This window comes from Borostomias antarcticus (assembly GCF_949987555.1).
Source record: "Borostomias antarcticus genome assembly, chromosome: 13".
NCBI lineage: Eukaryota > Metazoa > Chordata > Actinopteri > Stomiiformes > Stomiidae > Borostomias > Borostomias antarcticus.
Window position 1 is genome coordinate 9,398,796 of NC_140246.1, and position 26,523 is coordinate 9,425,318.

Genomic DNA, 26,523 nt, shown 5'->3' on the forward strand with positions numbered 1-26,523 from the left:
GACGGGGGCGGACGGGACGTGGCTGCTCATGAGACCCCGGTCCTGGAGCACAGACGAAGGGGGTCATCCAGAGCTTTTTCTTTTTGGGACCTGGGCATCTCATAGACCTCTGTGTGTTGGACTGTACCACACTCTGAATAACACTTGAGCCCATCCTCTGACGTCGATGGTCATCTCCAGCATTGTTGTCTGTACTAAAGACAAGCCCCTGTACCTAGTCACCCCACCCCTGGTTAAAGGCCTGTAACTGGACGCCTGTATTTCAACACCACTGGAACAAATAGTATCTGTGTACTTAGTTTTAATGTTTGTTTAGGATTAATACCATACAGTATTCTCCCGTCCCTCCCTCCCAGGAATCTCTCCTTCCTTCACCGTTTCCATTAATTTCCTTCCTTTCACAATTTTACAACACTATCTGTGAATAAGCGAGTTAAGCGAATAAGTAGTCTGTTACTGGCTTCCACAGCGTGGACACGGACGCCACAATGCCAAAACTGGAATCTTTGAAAGCCATACACAATGTCAAAATGATTGGAATGTTATTTTTTAATAAATACTACATGATATGCATACATTCAGCAATGACTGGTTAACCTCTTCCCTGATCTACACAAATACATAGCTAGTGGCGTACCCTTTTAGACAAACAGAACGGTTGCTAAGGGAGGTACCAGAGGAAGGATTCACAACGTGAACATGGAGATACTGAAAAAGGTGTTGGGAGTGAAAACACCATCATTGTTCACCTTTGGATATCGGATTCCATTGGCATTTCTAAAGGGGATTCCCGAACAGTTAGCGGAATCCTACAGCCTCTCCCCTACGCTGTAAAGCAAACGTGAACCTGTTAAGTCTTGGTCATACAAACACATGTTGGGATCCCAACATGGGATTATGACATCAGATAGCCCCTCTCGGAGGGTTGTGAGAGTGACTACAGCTCTGGAAACAACGCAGAGGAGATTCAGATAATGTGTTAATCAATTTTGGGGACAGAGAGGGTGTCGGGAGTCCAAGCAACCAATGTGTAGGAATGACTTTGCTGTGTCGGACTCCCTAACATCTCTGTTGGTGTCGGTGTTCATGTACCTAGGTGAGAGCTACTCTATGGTGCACATATGGAAGTGTGTAAGGATTGTCTGGCAGACTAGGGGCTCTGCAACAATGGACACCTTGTTCAACTGGTTTCCAGAAAGAATGAGAGGTGAAGGGTTTGTGTGCAGTGCCAAAGGTCTTGATGTCTACAAGACTCACAGCTAAAACATGATACACAGAACAAGGATATGTTTGTTCCTCACAGTCGTTTTTATTGTTCACAACAGGGCTACATAGCCGATGGTAGTGTCTGCCTCTCCAAGAAACTGGACCAGTTGGAACAAACAAAAAAAAAAAAAGGTTTTGCCAGCTCGACCTACCTTATCACAACTCTTCCTGGCAAAATAACAGTAAAACTCCAGCCAACATGTTTAAAAAGGTCAAAGGTGACGCCAAATCAAGCATTCCCCTTCCGCCATTTCCTAAATGCCCCTCACAGGCACTGGCAGCCATTTTGTGAAGGGCATCATGGGTTTGCTATTCATATTTCTTATGGCACGGACAGCAAGACCATGTTTAAAGTTCTAAAGACACGTCCATGAAAATAAATCATTTCTCAATTTTTAAAAACTTACAAGTCTTTTTTTGATGCATTATGATTTGCAACCAGGCACATCCTTTTTTTTCCTGTCTGAAGCTTTTTGTTCTTTTTGAAGATGGATCCTGTAGAAATCCAACTGACGCAGAACTAATCCATTACGGTTCTTTGAGTAGGTGAACGTCCGTCCTGCCTGGGGCCACACCCCCGTCCTGCCCCCTTTCAACCCCGGTGCCACCTGTTGCTACGGGCGACAGTGAGGCAGGGGACCAAGAGGGAGCCGAAGGGGGGGGGCTCCTGTTCTCAGCCGATACGCGGTTCACCCTGTCACTCCGGGCCTAGCGATGCGTCTTATTGGCTTTCCACAGTGCCGAGTTCCGCCCATCCTTCCAGTAGGAGTTCCCTTTAGATTCTCGTCTGCAGTCTTCAGCGCCTTTGCCGTCACCTCTGAACGTTTGCCAACAAAAGAATTAACCTGACGTAGACAAAAAAAAAAGTCAGAGTTCAGACACTGGCCATGGCATTTCTGACAAGCATGTTTCTTTAGAAAGAGGATCTAGAAGGAAGGGGGTGAAAAGGATTTCGAAACTATTGGGTGTAGGGTGCAGGGGTGTTAGAAACTGCGGGGCGTGGGGTATGAGGGTGTGCTCTATATCTGGGGCGTCTTACCTGGTGTTCTGGCAGAGCTCTTTGGGGCACGGCTATCGGAATAATCTGGTGAACTCCCGGACGGCCCAGCACACCTGCTTACACTCCTCCGCACTGGAGAAAGGGAGGAGAGAGATTTATACACATTCTCTCTAAATGGTACTGTCCACTGTATGTCCCTTGTATTTTTTTGTTTTACTTTGTCTACCCATTACTGATTTTGCACTGTTGGATTTAGCTTGTAAAGTAATACATTCATTGTACTGAAAAAGAGGAATAGAAATCAGGAGATTTTGCCACAGAATCATGAATCATCCAGACAGCGCATACCGGCTGACTAGAGAATCATGTCTACTCCGCCTCCAGCTCAAACTCTGCTCTCCGTGGACGGCAGCCGTTTGGTAACCCAGGCGAGAGCAGGGATCGGTGCTCTGGACAAGCCCGAGCGTGCCACAGGGGGGGGGGTGGGGGGGGGGGGAACCCAGCCTGGTTCTCTCCGCTCCTGTTCTCCAACGTTCCACAGCTACCTCTGGAGCAGCCTGCCCGGGCACGCTCCGCGAGCTCCTGAACAACGGAGCAGCGTGGCTCCGCCTGCTGGAGTCACTGGGTAGGAGCTGGCCTCATGAGAAGAGGCGTTTGTCTCAAGTGCCCTGGCTATTCTCAGCACAAGAACATATACATGCCTTAGTTGGTCATGGTCAGGTGTCTGGAGGAGATCAAGTGTCCATCCATAAGAAGCTCACTGCCCACTGAGGAATAAGGTCATAGTCGGACTGAAACTATGTATAGGTACAGACCACCCACTGTAAAGATGGGACAAGCTGAATACCATGTTGTATGATTAGGGAAGGCTGACTGCCAAAGTGTTTCTCTGTGACTGACCTGGATATCTGTATGGTGTTGTACTAAATAAATGTTGAACCTGATCTACAATTCAGTTCCGGCAAACTACTTTCTTCTTCGGCCATTGACACTTCAATACCATCAACATATATCACCTCACTAAGAACAGCCTCCACTCACCATGGCCTGAACAGGGCCTGGGAGGGTAACCATACAGAACTGACCCTGGATCAGTCTAAACAAATGGATATCTGGTGTTACATTAAAATTTGTCTTTGCTGCAGAAGAGGTCAAAGGGCCCGTCGGCATGTAAGAAAAAGCCTTATTGCTGTTAAGTAATACATAAAGACTAGAAATGGTGCTTGGAGAGCACAGACGTCCACCCATGAATGCATTTTGTGACCCTGTGCGTGCGAGCAGGACGTGTTTGGCATCACTGCACTTGTTAGGTCGAGAGCTTTATGCCATTAACCCTGCGTCTCTGTGACCTTCCCATGTCGAGATAGAGCCGTTTAATTTGGAAAATGGAATGGTTTTAAGTTGGCCCATGCTACACCCATTCACCGAGTTTCATGAAAATCAGTCGTAGTTTTTGCTTAATCCTGCTAACGAACAAACAAACCAATAAACGGACGAACACACGTCACCGAAAACATCACCTTGCCCTGCGCCGTCACTGGGGCGGAGGTAAAAATGTACATATGTGAAGCCAAATATCGGAGTGGAAGTGCAGGTTCTGCTGTTTTTCCAACAACAGCTGACAGGACAGATTACCGGCAGCTGGAGAAACCAATACCGGTCTGGGTGGCGGGTTGCAGACAGGTCAGGCAGGGAGTGTGTGTAACGTTGGGTAGATGTGTGTATCTGTAGGACCTGCTCACCTTGTGACCTGCTTGTGGAAGTCTGTGAGCTGTTTATGTGTGACGGTGAGCGCTCCGCCCGACGTCTCCTTGGGAAGCCCCTTCAGTGCGTTCTCCAGCCAGCGGCAGAATGTCTGTGAAGCAACCACAGTGACGTTGAGGGAAAAATCAGCCAGAACACATGAGGGAGAAGCAGCCAAACCACAACAATCTGTGGTTTCGTATCAAGACGCAGAGTCACAGAGGTCTCCGACCCGACAGATAGCTGCTGAAACGACATTCCTGAAGCGCCATCTTGTGGTTAGACTGTGGGTGCACTAGATGAATCTCGGTCAGCCGAGTAGATATGGACTAGATTTGTGTGTATACGAGTGAGTGAGTGAGTGAGTGAGTATATACTGTATATGAGTGAGAGTGAGTGCGTGAGTGAGTGAGTGAGTGAGTGAGTGAGAGAGAGTGAGCTACACTCACCGGCCTGTCGAACACCATGATCTCCCACAGCACCTCGGCCACGTCTGGGAGTGTGTAGGGCGGCAGACAGAAGCAGCAGGTGTGCATGAGCTGGGTGACCAACTGCTGCCCGTGCTGCTCCATGGCCTGACCAATCAGCTGCTTCCGCACCTCGAAGTCATCCTCGTGCTGCGACACACAGTAAGAGATGGGAAAGCAGTACACCACTGGGCCACCAGTTGATTTATCAACTAGCCAGGACAGAACCAGATTTAGAGATCCTATGAGTCAAATAATGCATTGACTTCATCAGGAGATCTGTACAGAGAATCAAGCTAATTGACGGACTGTGTGAAATGATCACATTGACTGGTCAGCAAATGGCCGTTAATCGATTGATCATTTTATTGACTTAGCTCAGGGTTTTTCCTGGCTCAGAATGGGTCTTTGGGGGGGTGATGCGCACACAATTTTTAGGGGAAACCTCAGTTTTATGCCAAGTAGCCTACCAGCATATATAGGCCTTTATACCATGGCCTGGGTTAATACTCTTTTCTGATTGGCCAGCAGACGTGGGTTAAAACCGTGTATACGCACACGTAGTTCGGCTGAAGTTTAATTACTGATCTAAATTAATGCGCCGGCTTTGACAGCAACCCAAATGAGCAAATCCCATAGTCTGCTGTACCATTGCTAGCTATCCATGAACGAAGTGTTGGATACTGCATATTTGCTGTGCAACACAAATTGTCCAGCTGTCAAATCTATTTGCCAACAAACTCTTTATGATAGCCAGACACCTCACTGTCCCCAAATCAAAAACTGTTTTTTCACTTCGTGTTATAATGTTAGCCTATCACCGTCAGTTGTAGGCTACGTCACATTCTTTGTAGTAGTCATATATGATTTTGTAACGTCAGTTTGAGAGTTGCAGTAAAAGAAGCCAGACGTATGGAAAACGGTCTCCGCCTCGTTTATTCATTTACAGTATATAAGGTGACTGATTACTAGTGGTCCAAACCATGGACAATGCACGAAAGAGGGATGGGCTGCACTTGAAACAAACTATCAAACACATTTGGAGAGGATTTGAATTGCTATTTTTATTCTAAATTTTTAGCATTTTGGTGCACTGGTGATTTTCCTTTGGCTCTGACTAAAATGTCTTTGGGGGGGCGCCAAAAAATCCTCTATGCAGAAAAAACCCTGTTAGCTACTCAGTGCCTGATCAGATTGTCATTGTAAAGGTGAGACCAGTGATTGTGTGTGTATCTGGTGGGGGGTGACTCACGTCATTGCTGACCCCCGTGTGGATGAGATCTCTGACAAACTTCATGACGCTGCAGTTGGCGTCCCGGTGGTCCAGTGTGGTGGCGGCGATGGCACACTGGATGATGTGGACGATGATGCCGCTGCTGAGTAGGGTGACGGGACTGCGCTGGACAAACCTGCCGGGGGGAAGGAGGGGGGGGGCAGATAAAGGGAGAGCAAGTGAGAGAGGGATTGAGAGAGAGACAGACCACTCGTATGGCAGGTTTGCCCTCATTCTGGTCATTCAGAGAAGGTTTCTGGTCATTCAGAGAAGGTTTATAGACACATTGCACTACGCTGACAACTGGTAAAACTAGCACAGACGCCATATCCAATTACCTGGTGGCCAGTCTGAAGAGGTCGTCCACCGTGTCCGGGTGGTTCCGCAGACCGTTGGGCTGCTCCAACAGCTGGAAGGTGGGCATGCACAGAGCCTAAGGGAACAGAGGAGGGACAAAGCTCAAAAAGCAACCGGGGACGTTTAAACTGCAGCTCTCTCTCTGGCGAGCTCACTGTGGAAGTCTATGTGGTTTTTCCTACCGAGTTACTGCCGTAGACTGTTGTGTGCAAGGTTCGAAATTAACACCCGCCAAGCGCCAAATGTGGGTATATTTTGCATTTGGCGTGTATGTTTTGGAAGTCACCCGACACTTTGGCAGGTGACGTTTTTTGCAACAAAACATCAGTATTCAGGGGGACAGGACCACAACACCACCCGTGCTGTGGAGCTGTGGCACCAGGAATCTGCTCTGATCACTGTTTTTATTCACCACCATATCATGTTATTATGCAGATTAAATGTACTGTATGTCTACGCGACACAAAAAGGCTTTATATAAATGTTATTTTTTGGCTGGTAAAAAAAAAAAGGTTTGGCGGGTACAATTTCTCATCTACCAGACATTTGGCTGGTGAGCTAAAAATGTAATTTCAACTCCTGGCTGTGTGTATCCTGTCCGTCTGCCAGCCCCTGTGTGTATGTCCAGTAGTCCCTGTGTGTGTTACCTGCAGCATGTCCAGTAGTCCCTGTCTGCAGCCGTCCTCCATGCCGTACTCATCCACCAGGATGCTGCCCAGGTACAGGAAGCAGGAGTGAGGATACAACTGGTACACACTCACCATCTGAAACAAAACACACAATTAACACCTGGTACAAACCCACCACCTGAAACACACACACTACACACACTACACACACCACACACACCTGTGTGACCAGGGGCTGTAGTAGCGAGGCAGAGCCCTTGCCTACACAACGCACGGCGAACCGAAGGCAGCGACAGCAGCGCTCCACGATGCGGTTGTCGGCCTGGTGTGCGTTCAGAGTCTCCGACAGCACAGGCCAGATCTACAGGGAAAGAGAGACACACACACACACACACATTAAAATCAACAGAAATCAATATAGTCATCATCAATCTAATAATGAATCTAATTAATATCTATCTATCAATATCTAATAATCAATATGATCTGAGCCATGGCCTTACTGGTAAGCTGGCAGAGATATTCTATAGTACAGGGAGGTAGAGGTATTCTATAGTACAGGGAGGTAGAGGTATTCTATAGTACAGGGAGGTAGAGGTATTCTATAGTACAGGGAGGTAGAGGTATTCTATAGTACAGGGAGGTAGAGGTATTCTATAGTACAGGGAGGTAGAGGTATTCTATAGTACAGGGAGGTAGAGGTATTCTATAGTACAGGGAGGTAGAGGTATTCTATAGTACAGGGAGGTAGAGGTATTCTATAGTACAGGGAGGTAGATGTATTCTATAGTACAGGGAGGTAGAGGTATTCTATAGTACAGGGAGGTAGAGGTATTCTATAGTACAGGGAGGTAGATGTATTCTATAGTACAGGGAGGTAGAGGTATTCTATAGTACAGGGAGGTAGAGGTATTCTATAGTACAGGGAGGTAGAGGTATTCTATAGTACAGGGAGTTAGAGGTATTCTATAGTACAGGGAGGTAGATGTATTCTATAGTACAGGGAGGTAGAGGTATTCTATAGTACAGGGAGGTAGAGGTATTCTATAGTACAGGGAGGTAGAGGTATTCTATAGTACAGGGAGGTAGAGGTATTCTATAGTACAGGGAGGTAGAGGTATTCTATAGTACAGGGAGGTAGAGGTATTCTATAGTACAGGGAGGTAGATGTAATCTATAGTACAGGGAGGTAGATGTATTCTATAGTACAGGGAGGTAGAGGTATTCTATAGTACAGGGAGGTAGAGGTATTCTATAGTACAGGGAGGTAGAGGTATTCTATAGTACAGGGAGGTAGATGTATTCTATAGTACAGGGAGGTAGAGGTATTCTATAGTACAGGGAGGTAGAGGTATTCTATAGTACAGGGAGTTAGAGCTATTCTATAGTACAGGGAGGTAGATGTATTCTATAGTACAGGGAGGTAGAGGTATTCTATAGTACAGGGAGGTAGAGGTATTCTATAGTACAGGGAGGTAGATGTATTCTATAGTACAGGGAGGTAGAGGTATTCTATAGTACAGGGAGGTAGAGGTATTCTATAGTACAGGGAGGTAGAGGTATTCTATAGTACAGGGAGGTAGAAAGGAGACAGCTGGTTTACCTCCTGGATAACTTTCTGGCAGGGGTGTGTCTGTCCGTTCTCTACGATGGGGTTGGTGTGTCTGGAGAGACAAGCAAGCAGACGCTGGGATCATTCAATATAATCAACATAGCACATACGGGCTGATGCACTAAAGGTAAAGCCTGGTGTGCTCAAGGTTTTATCAGTGCTGTTAATGTCCAAGCTAGTGGAGTGCACTGAGGACTGTGTCACTCAAATATGCAAGATACACAGCTGGTCCAATTTGCTTTAATTAACCTGCAAGCTTGGGCATTTCAACATTGAGTAGGGGGATTCATTTAACACCAAGTATGGGACAAGTAATTGCGTCTGTATTTCAATACAAATGGAGAGCAGGTGCTAACCCAGACATGCATGTCAGAAAGATGACTGTTCTCGTAGCGAGTATGAAATGTTGGCCAAATCAACGAATACATCAAGAAACGCTGTTTTCCACTAGTGTTTTTAAAATGACAAATATAATTAAAACATATCCAGCAATGCCATTTTAGAGCTATAGGATGAATTACGAGATGATTTGGAGCTTGTCACAAGAAGTAGCCACGCTATACCACCAACACCCAAACTTCCTGCAGCTCTGCATGTCCTTGCCTCAGTCAGCGACCGTGACTAATGATTGAGGTGAACGTACCGGAAGATGACCGCTAGTCTGTCCAGCCAGACAGTGGGGTCGGACGTCTTCCCGTTGCTGGGGTCATGAGCCAGAAGCTGGGGGAGGGGGGGGACACACATCGGAACAAATGGGCCAGAAAAGGAACTCCTCAGTTACTCACATCTCTGATCTCTATACTGTAGGTTACAATCTTACGTCTCTGATAAACCTCTCTATACGTTACAATCTTAGGTGCGCTTCATCTGGCCAGAACCCACGTACCTTTTTGAGGGCCATGACCTGCACAGCACACAGGTCACTCAGACACTCGGAGATCTTCTCCAGGGGCAGGCGGGCCAAGACGAGCGCCGTACCTGCAGAGGGAGGCGGCCAGCGTTACCACGGAGATACAGACCGAGGAAAGGACTACGGGTCTACCGCAAAACTGAACACAGTCCCGGTGGGCTAGCAGAAACAGTTTGAGGGAGGAAAAAACGAGGGGGAGAGAGAGAGAGAAAGGGTGAGACAGAGAAAGAGGTGGGTAGGCAGGTAGGTAGATAGGACAAAGACGAGAGAAAGGGTGAGGAAGAAAGAGCGAGAGAGAGAGGAAGGGTGAGAGAAAGATAGGAAGGGTGAGAGATGGCGGCCGAGGGCTGCTGTTGGTTTAAGCGAGCGCACCTTTGAGTAGTCCGACGGCGGCGTCTGAGGACAGGGCGAAGGTGTCGAGGGCGCGGGCGATGTCCAGCAGGCCCTGGAAGTGTTGGGCCATGTGGTCCCGGCACACCGAGCAGATGTTGTGGATGGCCTTGGCTGCCACCGATGCCAGCGGCTTCTCCCTCAACCCCTTCATCAGGTAGCTCAACACAGGGTCTGAGGCGGAGGTGGTACGGGGTCAAAGGTCATATAGCATCATATAATACCATAACACGCACAGGCAGTATTGGTACTGTAGATCGTAACATTACCCGACACACACAGACTTTATTTGGCTGTTACGTAGGGCCGTTAAGATACCTAAGAACCGTGGGTTCCTGTCCACAACCTCGCTCATCTCCCCCACCAGTTCGATGCTGGTGTAGCGAACGGCGATGTGGACCGTTTCCGGCAGCTGCACCACCTGCTCCAGAACCTCCGTCAGGGTGGGGTTGTTCTCGCTGCACAGGGGGGGGGAAGGAATTATACGCTACACATATACAAAGAAGGGAAGGGGAGGGGTTTGTCTGCAACACAAATATACAAAGGGGAAGGATGTGTCTGCTACACATGAACACAGACTGGGGAAGGACGCGTGTGTGAGGTGGGAGCAGGCGCTGACACTCACGGGTCTACACTCTTGGCGATGGCAGCCATGATGAAGAGAACAGCTTCAGTCACCTCCCAGGGAGGGTTCCCTTCTTTCAGAGTGGAGTAGAGCTGAGAGAGAGAGAGAGAGAGGAGAGAGAGAGGAGAGAGGAGAAAGGAGAGAGATACACATAGTAAGTGAGCATGTTACGTATGCGTTCAGTTGACCAAACTGACCTCTGATATGACATCCGGACTCCATCTCGAGGTCCCGTACCTGGGAGAAACACTCCATGGAGCCCACCAGGAAGATGACGTCCTTCACCAGGTCAGAGACCCTCATCCTGAACTCCCCAAAGTCATCTTGGTCTTCTGGGATCCCCTCCTATGAAACAAACCAGAAACCAAACGGTTAAACAATCAGACATACGAGATAAAAGGCGTGTGTGTGTGTGTGTGTGTGTGTTCCGTACGTGGTCGGGGTCCAGCTGGCAGTGGCGGGCCAGGCCGTGCAGCAGTCTCTGGATGTAGGGCCTGAAGATGCCGTGCAGCGCCGGGTCGTTGGTCTTGTACAGGTGCTCCCCCAGACGGTACCAGAAGTTGAAGGAGATCTCCACGACCTGGAGGGAAGCACGGAAATTCACACTTTAAACACATCCAAAGCCGCCTTAAGTGTGTGTGAGTGAGTGAGTGAGTGAGTGAGTGAGTCATAAGCACTGGCCCGCTGCTGTCTTGAATGCCTCCGAGCCAGTAAATAACGCTTTTCTATGGCCCGCTTGGGCCAGTGCAAGCATAACTTTAAGATCATATATATAAGCGCTTACAAGCGTGTTATAGCGTATTCCAATAATAAAACAAATTTGAGAGACTAGGAATCGTTTTCGGAGAATAAGCAGGCACCGCGGCTGCAGTCACATTCCACAATGAAGGCAGAGAGCACGGAGACACAATGATTACGGGTGAGTTCAGCCCCAACAAAACGTTTATGTCTTGCTAGGCTTTCCAGGTTGAACGACACGCTTTCTCAGCAAAGTGTTCCAACACATCACCGTTTAAAATTTGCTACATTTGGACGGGAGTGAAGTACAATTCGCCCCAGCTGTAAGCTGTGTGTGACAAAAAATACAAACCTCCGAGCATTTACTCTGATTGGCCGTGGTAACGCAAGAACTTGAATGTGAAGACAAGCCAGCTGAACACCTTGTACATAGCCGCTAATCAATAGCCGCTACGCTCTGCTACCTCGGGGCGCCTGGTTGCCCCGTCACTCCGAGGCCCCTGCGGTCGATCGACATGGTCATGGCTCTTCCCTGTCCTGGCCCCGCAGTGGTGAAATTAACTGCCCATTGACGTCAGGACAGCAGACTCGCTGCCCATCTTTCGCTGCAGGCTCAAAACTCAGCTCTTCAAGAAATACTACAATGATCCTCCCTCTTAAGCACCCATTGTATTTTAGATTGCTATTCTTGCACTTTGCCTTCAGCACTAGAATATGCTCTTAGTCACTTGTTTTAGATAGGAGATGCACTTGAGAGTTCTGGCAAGTAGTACATTGGCTTTTCCTATGTTAAATGCAATTATTGTAAATGGCTTTGGATAAAAGCGTCTGCTAAATGACTGTTGCTAAATACGTCTACTAAATGCTAATAAAATGTTTCTGAAGGCACCTGCTGCCGGCCAAAAACCTGGCAAAAAAACTGAAAAAATAAACCACCTTTCACCAGAAGCACTGCGCGATAATGACAGGGAGCATGAAACCCAGCCTCACTGGCCAGATCGCTGGCCTTGTCTAGGGTACGATGAGGAGAAGGGAGAAGTATTTTGCAAGCTTTGCCGATCAATGCCAGCGTATGCACACAAGTGAGTGAGAACATTAGACAGCTCTTAAGTGAAATAGATAGCCAACTAGCTAATTTTTGAAGGTTTAGTTCTTAGTAATTGCTGACTAGATCCCATCAACACAAACATTGACTTAAAATGTACTCATATCACGTCATTCTTCTGAGGCTTGATGATGAACAACCACTTGTAGAAGCACTCTTCACTCGGTGACAAACTACTGAAATCTGATTCTATAAAATGCTTGTCATGCATGTCCTGTTTAAGCGTTAGCAAAATTTGGCTATATCTTCCAGGCTAGTGATACAACATTGGGCCAGTGATACAACATTGGGGACCAGTAACTTTGAAAATCCACTGGCCCGCAAATTCAACTGTACGTCAAGCCCTGGAGAGAGAGCGCGAGAGAGAAAGAAAGAGAGTATGAGAGAGAACGAAAGAGCATGAGAGAGAGAGAGAGAGAGACAGAGAGAGAGAGAGAGGGAGAGAGAGAGAGAGAGAGAGAGAGGGAGAGAGAGTACTGGAGAAACCATAAGGAAGAGCGAGGGTTTGTCCGTTGTGCGTACCTCGTATTGGGGGTGTCCTGCGCAGATCAGCAGTAGCTCTAGTGTCCGCAGGTCTCCCATACCCTGTCCGGGGCTCCGCACCGTGATCTCCAGAAACGTCTCGCACAGCTCCGTGAAGATCCTGCAGTAATTCATCACTCTGAAAGACGAAAGAGAGGAGAAGGGGTAAGGTGAGAGGGAGGTGAAGGGGGGGGGGGGGTCAGGCAAACTTCCTCGTTTGTTCGTAGTCCATCCGAGCGGAGCCGACGGCGCGCCGTACTTGTCGAGGTCCTCCCGCGCCACGGCCATGTGGTAGGCGGTCTCCAGCGTGAGCACCCCCTGGAAGAGCTGCAGGGCCAGCGCCATGTTGGTGTCCACGTTCTCGATGGCGTACAGCGCCGAGCACACGCAGTCCGACGCAGCCTCGTGCAGGTTGGTGGACGTCTCGTCCCGCTGCTGCCAAACACACACACAGAGAGAGAGAGAGAGAGAGAGAGAGAGAGAGAGAGAGAGAGAGAGAGAGAGAGAGGAGAAAGAGAGGGACAGAGAGAAAGGGAGAGATGTGAGAGAAAGAGGAGAGAGAGGTGAGAGAGAGGGAGAGATGAGAGAGAGAGGAGAGAGGTGAGAGGGAGGGAGAGAGGAGAGAGAGGAGGTGAGAGAGCGAGAGGGAGCACCGTGAAGAGTCAGAGCATCAGTGGCTCTGCATGCATTATGTCGTTACATTCCAAAAGTGCATACATTATAGAGTTCACACATCGACTGTGAACCAATTGAGGACTTTGAAATGTGCTGTTCAAATGCACCTAGAGTAATGTTCAAATGTATCTAGTCATGTGAGAGTGAGAGTGAATGATAAAAGGGGTGAGAGGGGGAGAGAGAGAGAGAGAGAGAGAGAGACTGACCAGCACTTGAAATAGGACCATGAGGAGCTGGTTGTTGGCCATGAAGTTGGTGTCCAGGACCCCCAGGTTGAACCAGCTGCCCAGACAGCGGAACACCTTGATCAGCATCTTCTCATCACTGCCCTTCTTCTCCACACACGTCACCTGGACAACACATCCATCACCATCATCATCATCATCATACCGACTTACCACACCACAATGCCTTAAGGTCTTCATATGTGCAAGCTCTCCAGGAGATGGAATACAACAGGGGTGATCCGTTTGTGTGTGGTTCCAGTGATGCCCATGGCTGTACGGTCTGTTCACTGTTTCCTTTAGTTAACCAACTCTCTGGTCTGATCTCGACGACCGAGATGCCCAACGGCTCGTTCTTTATCGTGGTCATGGAACTGCTACAAAGAGACTGGTTTTTTGCCCCTAAGCTTGTGATAATGAGGCCGCTCCCCTGGGTCCCACAGACACTAATGAGAGCACACACCCAGGGGATCTCTGCTTAGCCAGCATGCTCTACTTTAGGACGGGACTGTGTGTGTGTGTGTGTGTGTGTGTGTGTGTGTGTGTGTGTGTGTGTGTGTGTGCATGCGCAAAAAGCAACAAGGAAGCATTATCGAGGTGCAAAACAACCTGATGAATCTGAGAAAAAGGACAGGTTAAGAGAGAGAGAGCGAGGCAGAGAGAGAGAAAGAAAGCACAAAAGAGAGAGAGAGAAAAGAGGAAAAACGGCGAAAGACAGCGAGAGCCTTACCAGTAGAGTGACCACAGTGCTGGAGTAGTAGGCCAGATCCTCGATGATCTCCGTCCTGCGGTTGGCTCCGATGCGCAGGGAGCGGCTGTGGACCTCCTCTGGGAGCACGGTCAGGATCTCGATCAGGAACATCATGGAGCCCACGTCATTGTTGTATCTGGGGGAGCGGCGAGGAGCGGGAGAGATTAACATGCAAGGCAAGAGCAAATCAATACAGGGAGAGAGAGGTAGGGAGAGGGAGAGAGGGGGAGCGGTATTGAAGATTTAACGCTGTTCACACACAGACACACACTTTCACAGACACGCCAATTAGAGGATGAAACTGCACCAGTTGCCAATGCTTTTATTTCCTACTTTTCAATGAGGGTGTGAACACAACCCTTCCAGGAGGCCATCTGAAGGGCGAGGTCTGCGATGGCCAGAGCCAGCTGACAGAGAAACAAAGTGGCGGAGAGAGAGAGGGAGAGAGAGAGAGGGAGAGAGAGAGAGAATGAGATGAGACCGGGGATCAGGGTGAACGTGTTATGAGCGATCAAAGGAGAACATATGTTACACATGTCGATTCAACTCAAGTACACAACCTTATAGTTCATACATCAAATCAGACACTAAGGTTTGTGTTTAGGTTCCCTGGCAGACATGAGCGCTGGTAAACCACTGGGACATTTAAACATCTGGCGTTACATTCCAGAAGCGATCAGGGAACAGGCATTCAAGACACAGTAGATTTAGTGACTTTCAGGGGACTGTGACCCAGTGAGTGACAATGAATCATGATACCTGCATGACAATAACCTGGAGCATCTGGGTTGTTCCAACCAATGGGACAGTGATGGGCAGGGCGGGGTTGTGTTACCTGGGTGACGATGACGGGGGAGAGGTCTTTGAGGCTCTGTATGTGTGAGAGCAGCGAGTCTCGCAGGGCGATGTGGGTCTCCCCGGGGAGCTCGAAGAATGACGTCTGGATCTTCATCTTCATGGTCTGGGCGGCGAAGTAGCACGACTCCACATCCTGCTTCATCTGGAGAAGCTGGTCAGATATCTCCCAGGCATACATCTACAAAGGAGGGGGGGTACAGTTAGAGGATATCTCCTAGGCGTACATCTACAAATGAGGGGGGGGGGGGGGCACAGTTAGAGGATATCTCCCAGGCGTACATCTACAAACAGGATGGGGGCAACAGAGTCAGCTTATGCAAGCCTGCCTACCTCTGGTCATGTGCATTATAGGTGAATTATTGGTAAAAGCACAATACAAGAACTCCCATAGCCTCTTCCACGCTATGTTCCGTGCATTTGATGGCTGGTGGCTGGCTAGTAGACTAATGTTAAATACACTGGCAGAAAATGTGACAAGCAAACAATCAAACATAAAAACAATCCAGTCCTAAGCCTACCGACTTGCCAGTTGCTGGCTGAGTGTGTAGTGTCTCAAAAGGTGTGTGATCACTGCATGACATTCTTCAAATTCCCAGGCCTATAAATACAGCATGTGGGCTTACATTTACTGCTGGTAACCACTAACCACACACTCAAACAACTGACAAACCTTCCAACAAAATATGCATGACAAAGGAATTTAACAATGCTCCATTATATCTGGGCCCTATTTTGGTTTAGGCTAAGAGAGGGGGGGGGGACTTTTTTCCCCCAAAAGGTTCATGATATTTTTCAGACTAACCTTTGTTAAATATAAAAGATGTAAAGGTGTCCAGAGAAGGACAAGTGCTTTTAGCTGTTTGCTGGGAAAGAAAACGTCAGTTGTGCTTCCCCTGATGTCAGTCAATGCTCAGTATGTCCTGCCATTGGGAGCCATGGGAAAAGTTGCTGACATAACACCATGCTCTCTCTCTCACACACTCACTCACACAGGTCACATAGGATCTGCACTCCCAAAATTAGCCCTCCAAATTCCACAAATGAGAGCAAACATGGTGGTAGCTGATGTCACTACTGTTCATGTAAACATATACAAGCATGGCTGCAAGGTTTGTGTGCTCTTAGCCTAGACACATCAAGCAGTTTCCCTATGTCATGCTGCATTACCTCCCGTGGCAAGAATGTTTTTCGACTGATGCCAAGAACCCTCGACTGACAGAGGGGCAAATCAGGCATTCTGAAACCTATTCCCCATGCAAACCAAATTCTGGACATTCTATGTCCAGAGACACATGCCAAAGGGATCGAGTTAGCTAGAAAAGCGGTGTAAATTATTTCCACAGTAGGTTCTCGTGTTTGAATGACACATTCTGCTGCTCAAAGCAAGAGGTGGAGTAATATAGTCTGAATATGCGGAAATAAAGATGCTGCAACTTCACAAGAGAACAAACAAATACGGACATTAAACACAACTGTTCCAACGTTAGAGAACGTTAGCTAACTTTACACGGGTCATTGTTTATAATTAGCTAAGCTCTTAGGTAATTTACTCCCCTACATTAGTTAAGCTCTTAGCTAAGTCAAATACTACCAGATAACATGGAAGCAAACATTTCCGAGGCGTCAACACGTCCCTCTTTGAAATGCCGCACAACAGTTTGGCAAGATTGCAAGCTTCGTTAGCTGATTAACGCTTATGTTAGCCAACTTACGCTACCAGTCATGTAAGCGCTACCAGTCATGGAAGCTACCAGTCATGTAAGCTAGCGAGCTACCCACTGCCGGCCGAATTTGCTGCTCCCAGAAATCCCCATGGGTTTTTCAGACAGTATTTGAGTATTTTGGTCTCGCTAGCATAGACGTTAAAGCAATGTAGGCCTAAATGTATCTCTCACTAGCTATGAAACTGTTAAATTGCTAGATTGCAAGCATAGAGATGCCCATTAGCCATGCAACTTTGCATTAGCTAACTGGGTGATGCTAACTACAATAGTTTGCTTCCGTGTGAAGCTAGCAAGCTAGCTGATTGTTAGCCAGTAGCCACACTCATTCATTCGCTGCAACGATGTCGGCTAGCTAGAAAACGTTTGGCCAAACTAGCCAACTTAAACGTAACATCTCATAAATATGAACTGGAGGCGAAGTACCACATAGTTTGATGCAATGTTGTGCTGAGCAAAGGCCTTCCACGCTATGGCTTTCTTCCAAGAGGCTAGCTAGCTAGGCCCATCCACAGTCCCCACACCTCTTCCACATTCTTACCGATCTCTGCAGCTCCCCGAGCCACACGGAGGCTCGCTCTTTACCGGCGGGGTCTGGATCATGATAAAGAGCCTGCACGGCTTGATACACGAGTGCAAGTGTCGGTTTACCCCCCTCCATAGCGCTATGCTATGTCGTAGGTTGAAGATATCTATATGGGTAAATTTAAAGGCGCTGGCTTCCTCAGGAGAGTACAGTTACACGGGGTACTGATGTCTATTCAGTCCTTGTGCTCGTTATTCCGGCCGCCATCTCAATCTTGCACAGGTTCCCCGCGTGCGCCGTCAAAGGTCCTCGTCTAGAAATAGAGAGTAGGAACTAAAGTTACCGCCCATATTATAAGGCAGGGTCCCATGGGAGTGTCCCATACCCTAAACAGAATCTGGAAACGTTGGTTCTAATAAAATAGTTTGGTAGATCAAGTGCACCTCGAATCTTTTTCTAGTTGACCGTCAAGCACTGATGACAGCAAATGCTTAGAGAATTGCCTAAGGAATGCAACATCATGTTTAAGTGCAGGCCTTGGTCAAATTGGAAAATAAGGAGATATAGACATTAAAAAACCTTCTAATTTATGAGTTTGTAACAGGGACACAAAGGTTCCATTTCATGGGCATCATCTGCAAAAATAAGAAGCTTTTATAAAAAATAAAAATACTATATATATATATATATAATGATTATTATTATATATTATTATTTTATTTTACTTCTTTTTTTTTTTTTTTACAAAGAATAATACCATACACCCAGACCACCCTAGCCTAGGATATTTCTGCCCAGGGCTGACCTAAGTGGATTAATTACTATGTGCTAGTCGATTAATTATTACTATGTGTTACATTAATTTGTATGAATGGTGCTATATAAATAAAATGACATTGACATTATAGTCATTTAGTAGACAATTTTATCCAAAGCAACTTGCAATAATTGCTTCCAAGAGTAGCAAAATATAAATACAATAGGTGCTTAAGAGGGTGGATCCTGATAGTATTTCTTGATTAATCTTCACTCAATCCCTCACTCATCCATTCACTCACTCACTCAGTAGCGTAGCTAAGATGTTTATCTTGATTGGATAATGTCTCTGTGTACCCTCAGGTCACCAACATTGCTTGTGGGGCCAACTTTCCCTTGACTTATCTTATAAGATAAGTATAGAGATATACAAAGCATTATTAGAGATATACAAAGCATTATTAGAGATATACAAAGCATCTCAAGGGGTTTCCCTCATAACAAATTAGGTTCTCTGAGTGATAATGACTATAATAGATATCTTTGTTGGGAACTCCCACAATGCCCTGGGAACCCTCAAAAGTCAGCGTGTGGCATACAGTATACAGATGATTCTCTGCATTGTTCTTGGTATTTCACAGAAGTTCTGCTGAAAAAGGCATGCTCAAATGATACAAGTCATTCCATTTAGTTTGTACAGAATATGTATATAACTTTAGTCTACACATTTACCACTTTTTGCATTTTACACGTTTGTGCCATCGTTGTATGTTTCTTAAATTAATTCTGCATCCTTACATTAAAGTATAGTTCAATACATTTAAAATGTTAGTTAAGCATATTAACCTATACCACTATCTGTGGTAGGGGTGTCCTTTGATGTTGCCCACCCCCAAACTCAGGTCATATCATACCCATGCATCTAAGACACAGCTTGGTTATGATACAACTCTGGGCCTGGGGATGAATTCTATCCTGAGAAGGCCTATGTCATCTGTCTGCCTTTTCCTCTGTTATTATCTGCTGTGGATTGAAGCAAATTAGAGCAAACAGATTATTAGAAGATGTCTTTATGGGAATATGTCTTTATGGGAGGGCGGGAGGGGGGACACTACCCAGAAAAACTAAAATGTTCAGGAGTAAAGGGGAAGTATAATGACCATATTTCTGTTATCACCTTGCCTCCCTAAATAAAAGAATAAAAAGAGGACACGTCTGCATCTACTTTTATCTTAAAATTCAGCATTCCTGTAGACACTTTGGTTTTCCAGAAACAGAAATATATAAATTACATTGGAGGGAGGCCTAAAGGGAGGGGCGGGGCTAGGGTTTTGTCATTGCATTTTTCAAAAGCTTTCAAAAGTCTAACAGGAAATCACAAGGACATACGCACAAAGATTAAACAACTAAGAGTCACAAATTAAGTTTACCCAATTTGGATTTTATTGAGAAACATGCTGTTGACTGCAAGCAGGCCAAGAGCATTTAGTCCAAAATACGAATGTCTGTCTGGACATTCCGAGTGTGAATTCAGAGAAAATAACTGATATGGTTCATGTGAATGACAGAAACATGATGGTGATGCAATGCATTGGCATTATAACCCCACATAAGTAATGGTTGAACCCCATATCAATCATACAGTGAGTAGTAATGATGTATTCACATCTACTGTTTGTTGAACTCAGTAACATTGTCATAACAGTTGCAGACCTGGGTCAAAGTACTATTTGAAGTCTAACTATAATTCTCTGTCTGTTTTGTCTGAGGCATGATGATCTTGACAGCTGGGTACTGTAAGTTAATATTCAGCAGGTGTATTGCTCAGGACCCCAGGATGTGCAATATTGCATGAGAAGTTGTTTGGATGAGCAGTTCTCGAGGGGCACCTACTTTTGCCAGAAAAAAGTAGTTCCGCACAGCAGGACATGTGCCAGTGGTCAACCTCTTAACCACCACAGTGAACCTATAAACCCAGGATGTTCTCACCTGACACAATGGGACCAATGCGAAGAATGCAAACCTCATCCACCTGACCCTGCAGGCTGACTTACACAAACAATACATTTAAGGGATTCAAATGGCATTTAAGGGATTGCAAATAGTATTTAGACCCAGTTCTGAACAGTTCATAAAAAAAAATAAAAAAAAAGAGACCAAATTAAAAAATCAGGACACGTACTGCAGTGTCAATGTAAACAGACAGGGAGGGTTAAGGGAATATTCCTATGGAATTGACAACTATGATCTGATCTTTTAGTCAGATTTATATGTTCTTATGCTTTTAGAAGAGAAGGCACACAATGGGTTATACATTTCTAAACTAGGACAATAGGGTTACCCTACAAAAACACTGTAAAATAACAGATCTGTACCACGTACACTTTGATGGGCAATGGACAATATCAATTCCAAAACAATATTCAGTGCTTGTGAGTGTATCAAGTCATATCTTAATCAAAGGCAACAACAATGACCAATCTAGAAGCTACTGTATTTCTTACTGAACTAGATAATGTAACAGAATGGCTAATATAAAAGTTTGAACTGGAAGCAATTGAATGTAAACACAGCTATTGAAAACAATCATCAACAGACTAATTGGAGACGATGTAATGGTGGAGTTGGTTTCATACAAAATAAATTATATCACTTATCAAAATCGGTTTATCTAACTAGACAAAATTGCCTAAAATTCATCATGCCGTGTTAGCGCCTCCCCAAAATCAGTTGCTTGACTTCCGACAAACAGGTCGTACTTGTTTAGGATTTCCTCCGTGGTCAGCTTCCCATCCTGAAACAACAATAATTGCTGTCAGTACACTGAGGGATGGATGGATGGAGAAAGCGAGAGCGAGAGAGACACACAGAAAGAGAGAGAGACTCAGAGAGACTCAGATCTCACCTTGTTGGAGTCAGACTCATAGACCAAGTGCTTGGCCTCTGCCTCTGCATGGTCGTAGTCGGACGGCAGGATCCAGTCCATGGTCTCCTCCTTGTCCATCTTCCCATCCTTGTCCTTGTCCCGGAACTCGCTGAACTGCTGGCGCTCAGACGCCACCCAGTCTGGCTCGTCCATCTCATCCTCATGGTTGTACATATCACCTAGTAGACAGGAGGTGAGGGCAATGAAACATGTGGCACTGTACACCCTCTGTACTACACTCTGAAAAGCCTGTACATTTGCTGGGTCAGCAAGACAGAATCCTTACCAATGTACTCTTCCAGGTCAATGAAACCATCTCCATTTTTATCAATGTCCTCCATTGTTTCCTTTGAGGTGAGCAAGGAGAGAGTCACAGGAGAGGGATGTTCCAGAGCAAGCTGGTCTGTTTGCATTAAAAAAAAAAAAATCCTATAGAGCAGGAAGATCGCACTAACTTACCAGCACCACAATATCTCTCATGTGTTCATAGTCATCTGGGTGGAGGAAAGATGTGAACTCCTCTTTGTCGGCTATCTTGTCCCCATTTCTGTCAGCCATGTTGAAACGCCTTTCATCCCTCGCCATCATCCTCTGATAGTCGTAACCGTCTTCTGATGGCTTAGGGTCATCTAAGATGAGGTTTGCCAAACAGAATGATGAAGCAGTTAAATTGGTGATCACCTCCTGACTAAACAAATAAATTGACATTGTGGACATCAAATCAGCCAATCAGTGGAAGAAACACATCTAAATGCTGTTCGGTCACCCAATAATAACCAGTGTGCTTATGTATTTTGACCAATAGCTGTGCAAGAGCTCTGTTGCCACTCCCTCCTTACCCAGATAGGTACCATAGGTGACATTCTTGTACTCCTCCCACGAGACCAGGCCGTCGTTGTTCATGTCAAAGTCCTTCCACTGTCGGTCCACACTGTCATAGATGTACCTCTTCTGGGATTTCTTGATCCAAGCTTTCAGCTCTGCCTCAGTCACAAAGCCATCCTTGTCACCGTCTATCTTTTCAACGATCACACTGGATCAGATGGGAGGGAGATCATTATTGAAGTTCGAACCAGGTAAATTTAATTACAGTAGCTTATAATACCTGAAATACTTGTAAAAGCATCTGGTCCAACCTGTAATTTTGTAAGTGATAAGATGGGGGTGGGGTGCTTGTGAGTACATTTCCTGTAAGACAAGTCCATACCTTATCCACCACTAACTGGAAGGTGCTTTACTTCCCTAAGGCAAACCTTTCTGCTAAAGACAACATACAGGTGCTTAACAAATATTTCTGTGTCAACTGTCGGGTAGCGCTACACACTGACTACGAGCACATAACAGCCGAGGACACCGGCCGGCAGTTCTCTGCAGCTCGGCTCTCCCAGGTTCAGGGGACTTCAGATCCACTCACCCCAGCCTGCGCTTGCTCTCCTCTGGGCTGAGGTCATCAAAGGTCTTGGCCTCCTGTCCCATGAAGGCTTCGTGGTCATAATCGTTACCGTCGCCGTCGACATGCTCGCGGCTGCTCAGGGGCTCCTCGTGATGGACGCGGTCCTTCTTCTCTGTGGGCTTGCTGGTGGCGTAGACCACACAGAGGGCAACGCACATCAACAACGGTCTGAACATCCTGAAAGAGAGAGATCGAGCGGAGAAAGATAGAGTTTTAAGAGAGTACACATCAATGCTCCTAGTTAGTTAACCCAATGCGTAACATTGAAGCTTTGCAGGCTCTTCTAGCATCTTGTTAGATGATTAGCATGCATGTTTGACGTGCATAGTTTCCATAGTGGAGGGTTGTTAGAAAGCTGCACAAACATTGCTGGAACTTTATCAGCAAATACTTGTGACAGGAAATGTAAAATATGAGGATACAGCATGATGACCAAAGACTTGATCAACATGGGATGAGGTAACATGCCTTGTAACATGCTTTGTCTCAGAAACATCACTCTTAGTTGTAAACAGTAGGCTACAGAAATTCCAGTAAGCTGAGTTGTTATGCTGAGTGTGTACACTACTGAATAACAATTAATCATTATGAGGACGTAAATCAAATTAATACAATTATAATTAATATCCCCATTCTTGACTTCTAAATATTCGAATCTTAGAGGGAGTCACAGACGGGACAGCATACTTCACACATATAGCAACTCAGTGAAATAATTTAGGTATAGCTATCGTGCAAAAGCCATAATGTTGAAATGCTGATTGACACCATTGTCTGGCCGCTATGATCAGCTGGTGCTGTGGAATGTGACGCGTAACCCAATTAAAACCCACTCATAAAACAAAAATACACTAGCTCAAGTAAACAAGTTTTGTCAAAGTATTATATTACAGCGTCAGCAGTCGCGACCTACCTGGCAGAAGGATTCCAATCCAGACACAATTACAACTGCACTACTTCACTGCCAACACACACGGCTTGACGTTAACACCCGAGCATAGACAGTTTTATTGTCATACAGCAAACTAAACAGGCCAATGAGGTTCCGCATAAAACCAACCTCGAGGTTTGATTGGGCCACTTCAGCAGGAGCGCAATTGCGCTGTGTTGCATCACGATACTCTTCTCATCGCACTCGCTTTTGGTTGGTTTAAATCTATCGAATATACGATTTGAGCCAATCGAGATTTGGAAATGGGATTTGCGGTGAATACACGACAACTCATCCTGGATACCCAATTGGCTACTACTTGCCACGTACACACAATTTGAGAATTGTGTTTGGGTTATAACAGGTTTGTGGTACCGACCCGGTCCCATCCTCTAAGCTGTTTCAGCACATTTGTGGTGGTGATCTGATGGAGTGGTATAATCTCTATCTTTATACCAATTTGAGCCTCATGATCTCATTAATGACTATGATTACTACCTGCTAGTCATCAATCCATATAGGCCTATCCTAGAATCCATTTTGACAATTTAGAGTAATCCTGGTAATCTAAAAAAATCTTTAACATTGTATTGGGGCTGGGCTGTCTTGACAGGTGTTTGGATGTGTGTGATCATCTGGGTACGTTTTGTTGACATTTCCTTTCCTAAAATCTACACCCTTACTGACAACTGTGACTAATCGCTGGTGTATGATGTAATTTAAAGTTAGTTCAAGTTGGTTCATTTGTCATATGTGCATATACTAATTATGTGCAACTAGAAAGGGCACTCGAAGGGCGCAGATATCCGCCACCATGATACGTCATCAGCATGTACAGTGACATTGGCCAAATGTCAAAAATATACTGGTGGTGCATCACCGTCGTTTCAATCCCCCCCATTCACAATGAATGAGAGGAATTTTTAAATCCTGAGCATAAGTCCAAAAAATGAATGGAGGTGAATGGGCAGCCGTGTTTGGGTGGCTCTGTGGCGCCCCCCTCGGGTCAGAGGCAGTGCGGGGCAGTTCAGTGCACTCTGGGCTCTCCCCTCGCACCCCCGAGTCCAAACCCAGTGTCTCTAGCTCCTGCTCCCGTGATTCGGATCCACCCGAAGGGTTCTAAGTTGGCCCATGCAATACCCCTCCATCGAGTTTCATGAAAATTGGTCAGGTGTTTGTGTAATATTGCTGACAAATCAACCAACCAACCAACAAACACGCGTCACCAGAAACAATACCTTCCAGGCAGAAGTAATGAAACTCTTACCTCAAATAAGCATTTGATTGTACAGTACAGTAGACCTACCTGGTATTGGCGTTATATTATGCACACATTTATCACCTAAATAAATACTAAATATATATTTGCCCAATACGTTCCATATACCTTCCTGCTATTGTAAGCAGGGGCGTCGATAAGAATGTTGGGCCCCATGAAAATATATAGGCCTACTTAGTCCCTTAAATACAGTAGCCTCTATATTGATGACTGGCGCCTGATCAGGAGCCCTGTCAGGAATTTCTAGCCCCATAATAAAGATATTCCACTGTGCCCTGTATTGATTAGTGGTGGGTCGTTTTTGGAATCATTCCCCCTAACGACGGCCATGCTGATGATCATAAATATTGAGGGGTATTGAAGCAAGTTGAGTAAAATAAAAGCTTCCAGATGGCGGTTTAGATAAAACCGAAGTTGTGCACACATATTGCAGTGACTGTCATTCCACCGAAGCAAGTTGAGTAAAAGAGATGGCGGTTTAGATAAAACCGAAGTTGTGCACACATATTGCAGTGATGTACACATATTGCAGTGATGTAGCCTAACTGTCTTTCCACCGAAGCAAGTTGAGTAAAAGAAAAGCTTCCAGATGGAAGTTTAGATGAAATCAAAGGTGTGTGCGCATATATCTGTGATTTACTGTCTTTCCACTGAAGCAAGTTCAGTAAAAACCAGGCCAGGTCCAGCCTGGCTTATGGGTGTACATACAGCTGTTCTTTTGATAGTTCTAACCACTGTTGACTTTCGTTGTCTTTTATTATTGTCCTTATTCAGCTCTGCGTTGTGTTTTGATTTCAATAAAAGACAGCACCCAATGTCTCACGAATACCATACAATCCAGTGTCCCTTCGTTCTGATGTACTCCAAATGAACAATTAATCTCTCCAACGCAGGATTTGAGCGACAATCAAAAGCTGTTTTATTACAGAAGGTTTAGCATACAAAAGACGATGGCATATAGTCTAGTGTTCAGCTGGCCTGTCTGTATGGCTGTCTAACCCAAATCAAAGCACCTGAGCTCGAGCACGGTTCTTATGGTTCGGGGGCGTTCCACCCCCCCTCCCCCAATCAGACTGGTCTGGACTGGTCTGGTCTCTCCTGCAGCTTACAGCCTTGTAGCGAGATAACCGGCCGATGGTTTGGCGCCCAGGTCTCTATCTCTAACCACAACAATTGCTGTTGTCCACAGAATGTACCAACCATGGAATGTCACCCTTATCTCATAAGTCTATGGAAGGGAGACACAGTTTCTTACAGAAAACTCGAGCAGACAGCCACACTCAGGGGTCAACATCATAATTAGAAACAGCTAACAGTATCAGGTTAAAATTTCTCTGAAAACAGCCATTTTCATCACCACTGTCATGTTTTTCTTTATTCTAACATCGCACATATGCCTAATTGTTTTATATCCCCCCAATACAAGTACAAATACAAATACAAGTTAATACTAGTATTTTAAACTTGATCATGATTAATCACATTTTCTACAACAGAGAGTTTGGATACTTGATTCTGATTGGCTAGCAGCCGTGGTAAAATACTCTGTAACCCACAGCTGCGACCGCATAACAATTAGTATTAATGCGCCGTCAATCTCATTGACGAGGCCATTGATAAAATCAAGCGGTAGGCTATGTTTTGCGTAGCAACCACTCGCAGCAACCTCGCCTTTTTCGTATCCTATTAGAATAACGCACTCATCAGTTCGACTCCAACACTTCCACACACCTACCAGCAAAAACGAGTGCTCTGGAGAACTGTTAATAACTGCACCATGGCTGGA

General features: G+C 45.9%; 2 protein-coding genes across 2 annotated transcripts; both read right to left on the bottom strand.

Annotated features, from left to right (window-relative positions):
• Window positions 1–1,409: 1,409 nt before the first annotated feature.
• On the bottom strand, window positions 1,410–17,669 carry tnpo3 (transportin 3). The gene is made up of 23 exons (XM_084447536.1): window positions 17,408–17,669; window positions 15,123–15,323; window positions 14,621–14,694; window positions 14,267–14,423; window positions 13,519–13,662; window positions 12,897–13,072; window positions 12,638–12,776; window positions 10,706–10,852; window positions 10,510–10,617; window positions 10,273–10,364; window positions 9,966–10,105; window positions 9,630–9,821; window positions 9,234–9,325; window positions 8,991–9,067; window positions 8,339–8,399; window positions 6,956–7,096; window positions 6,754–6,870; window positions 6,088–6,182; window positions 5,729–5,885; window positions 4,459–4,626; window positions 4,009–4,121; window positions 2,306–2,398; window positions 1,410–2,111 (listed from the first exon to the last, which is right to left on the bottom strand). Exons 1-22 carry the CDS (start codon window positions 17,525–17,527, stop codon window positions 2,338–2,340), a joined length of 2,772 nt encoding a protein of 923 aa, XP_084303662.1. The 5' UTR covers window positions 17,528–17,669; the 3' UTR covers window positions 1,410–2,111; window positions 2,306–2,337.
• Window positions 17,670–19,628: 1,959 nt separating this feature from the next.
• On the bottom strand, window positions 19,629–23,516 carry calua (calumenin a). The gene is made up of 7 exons (XM_084447784.1): window positions 23,441–23,516; window positions 22,489–22,704; window positions 21,914–22,107; window positions 21,534–21,703; window positions 21,361–21,421; window positions 21,054–21,253; window positions 19,629–20,942 (listed from the first exon to the last, which is right to left on the bottom strand). The coding sequence occupies exons 2-7, from the start codon at window positions 22,701–22,703 to the stop codon at window positions 20,838–20,840; spliced, it is 945 nt and encodes a 314-aa protein (XP_084303910.1). The 5' UTR covers window position 22,704; window positions 23,441–23,516; the 3' UTR covers window positions 19,629–20,837.
• Window positions 23,517–26,523: the final 3,007 nt, after the last annotated feature.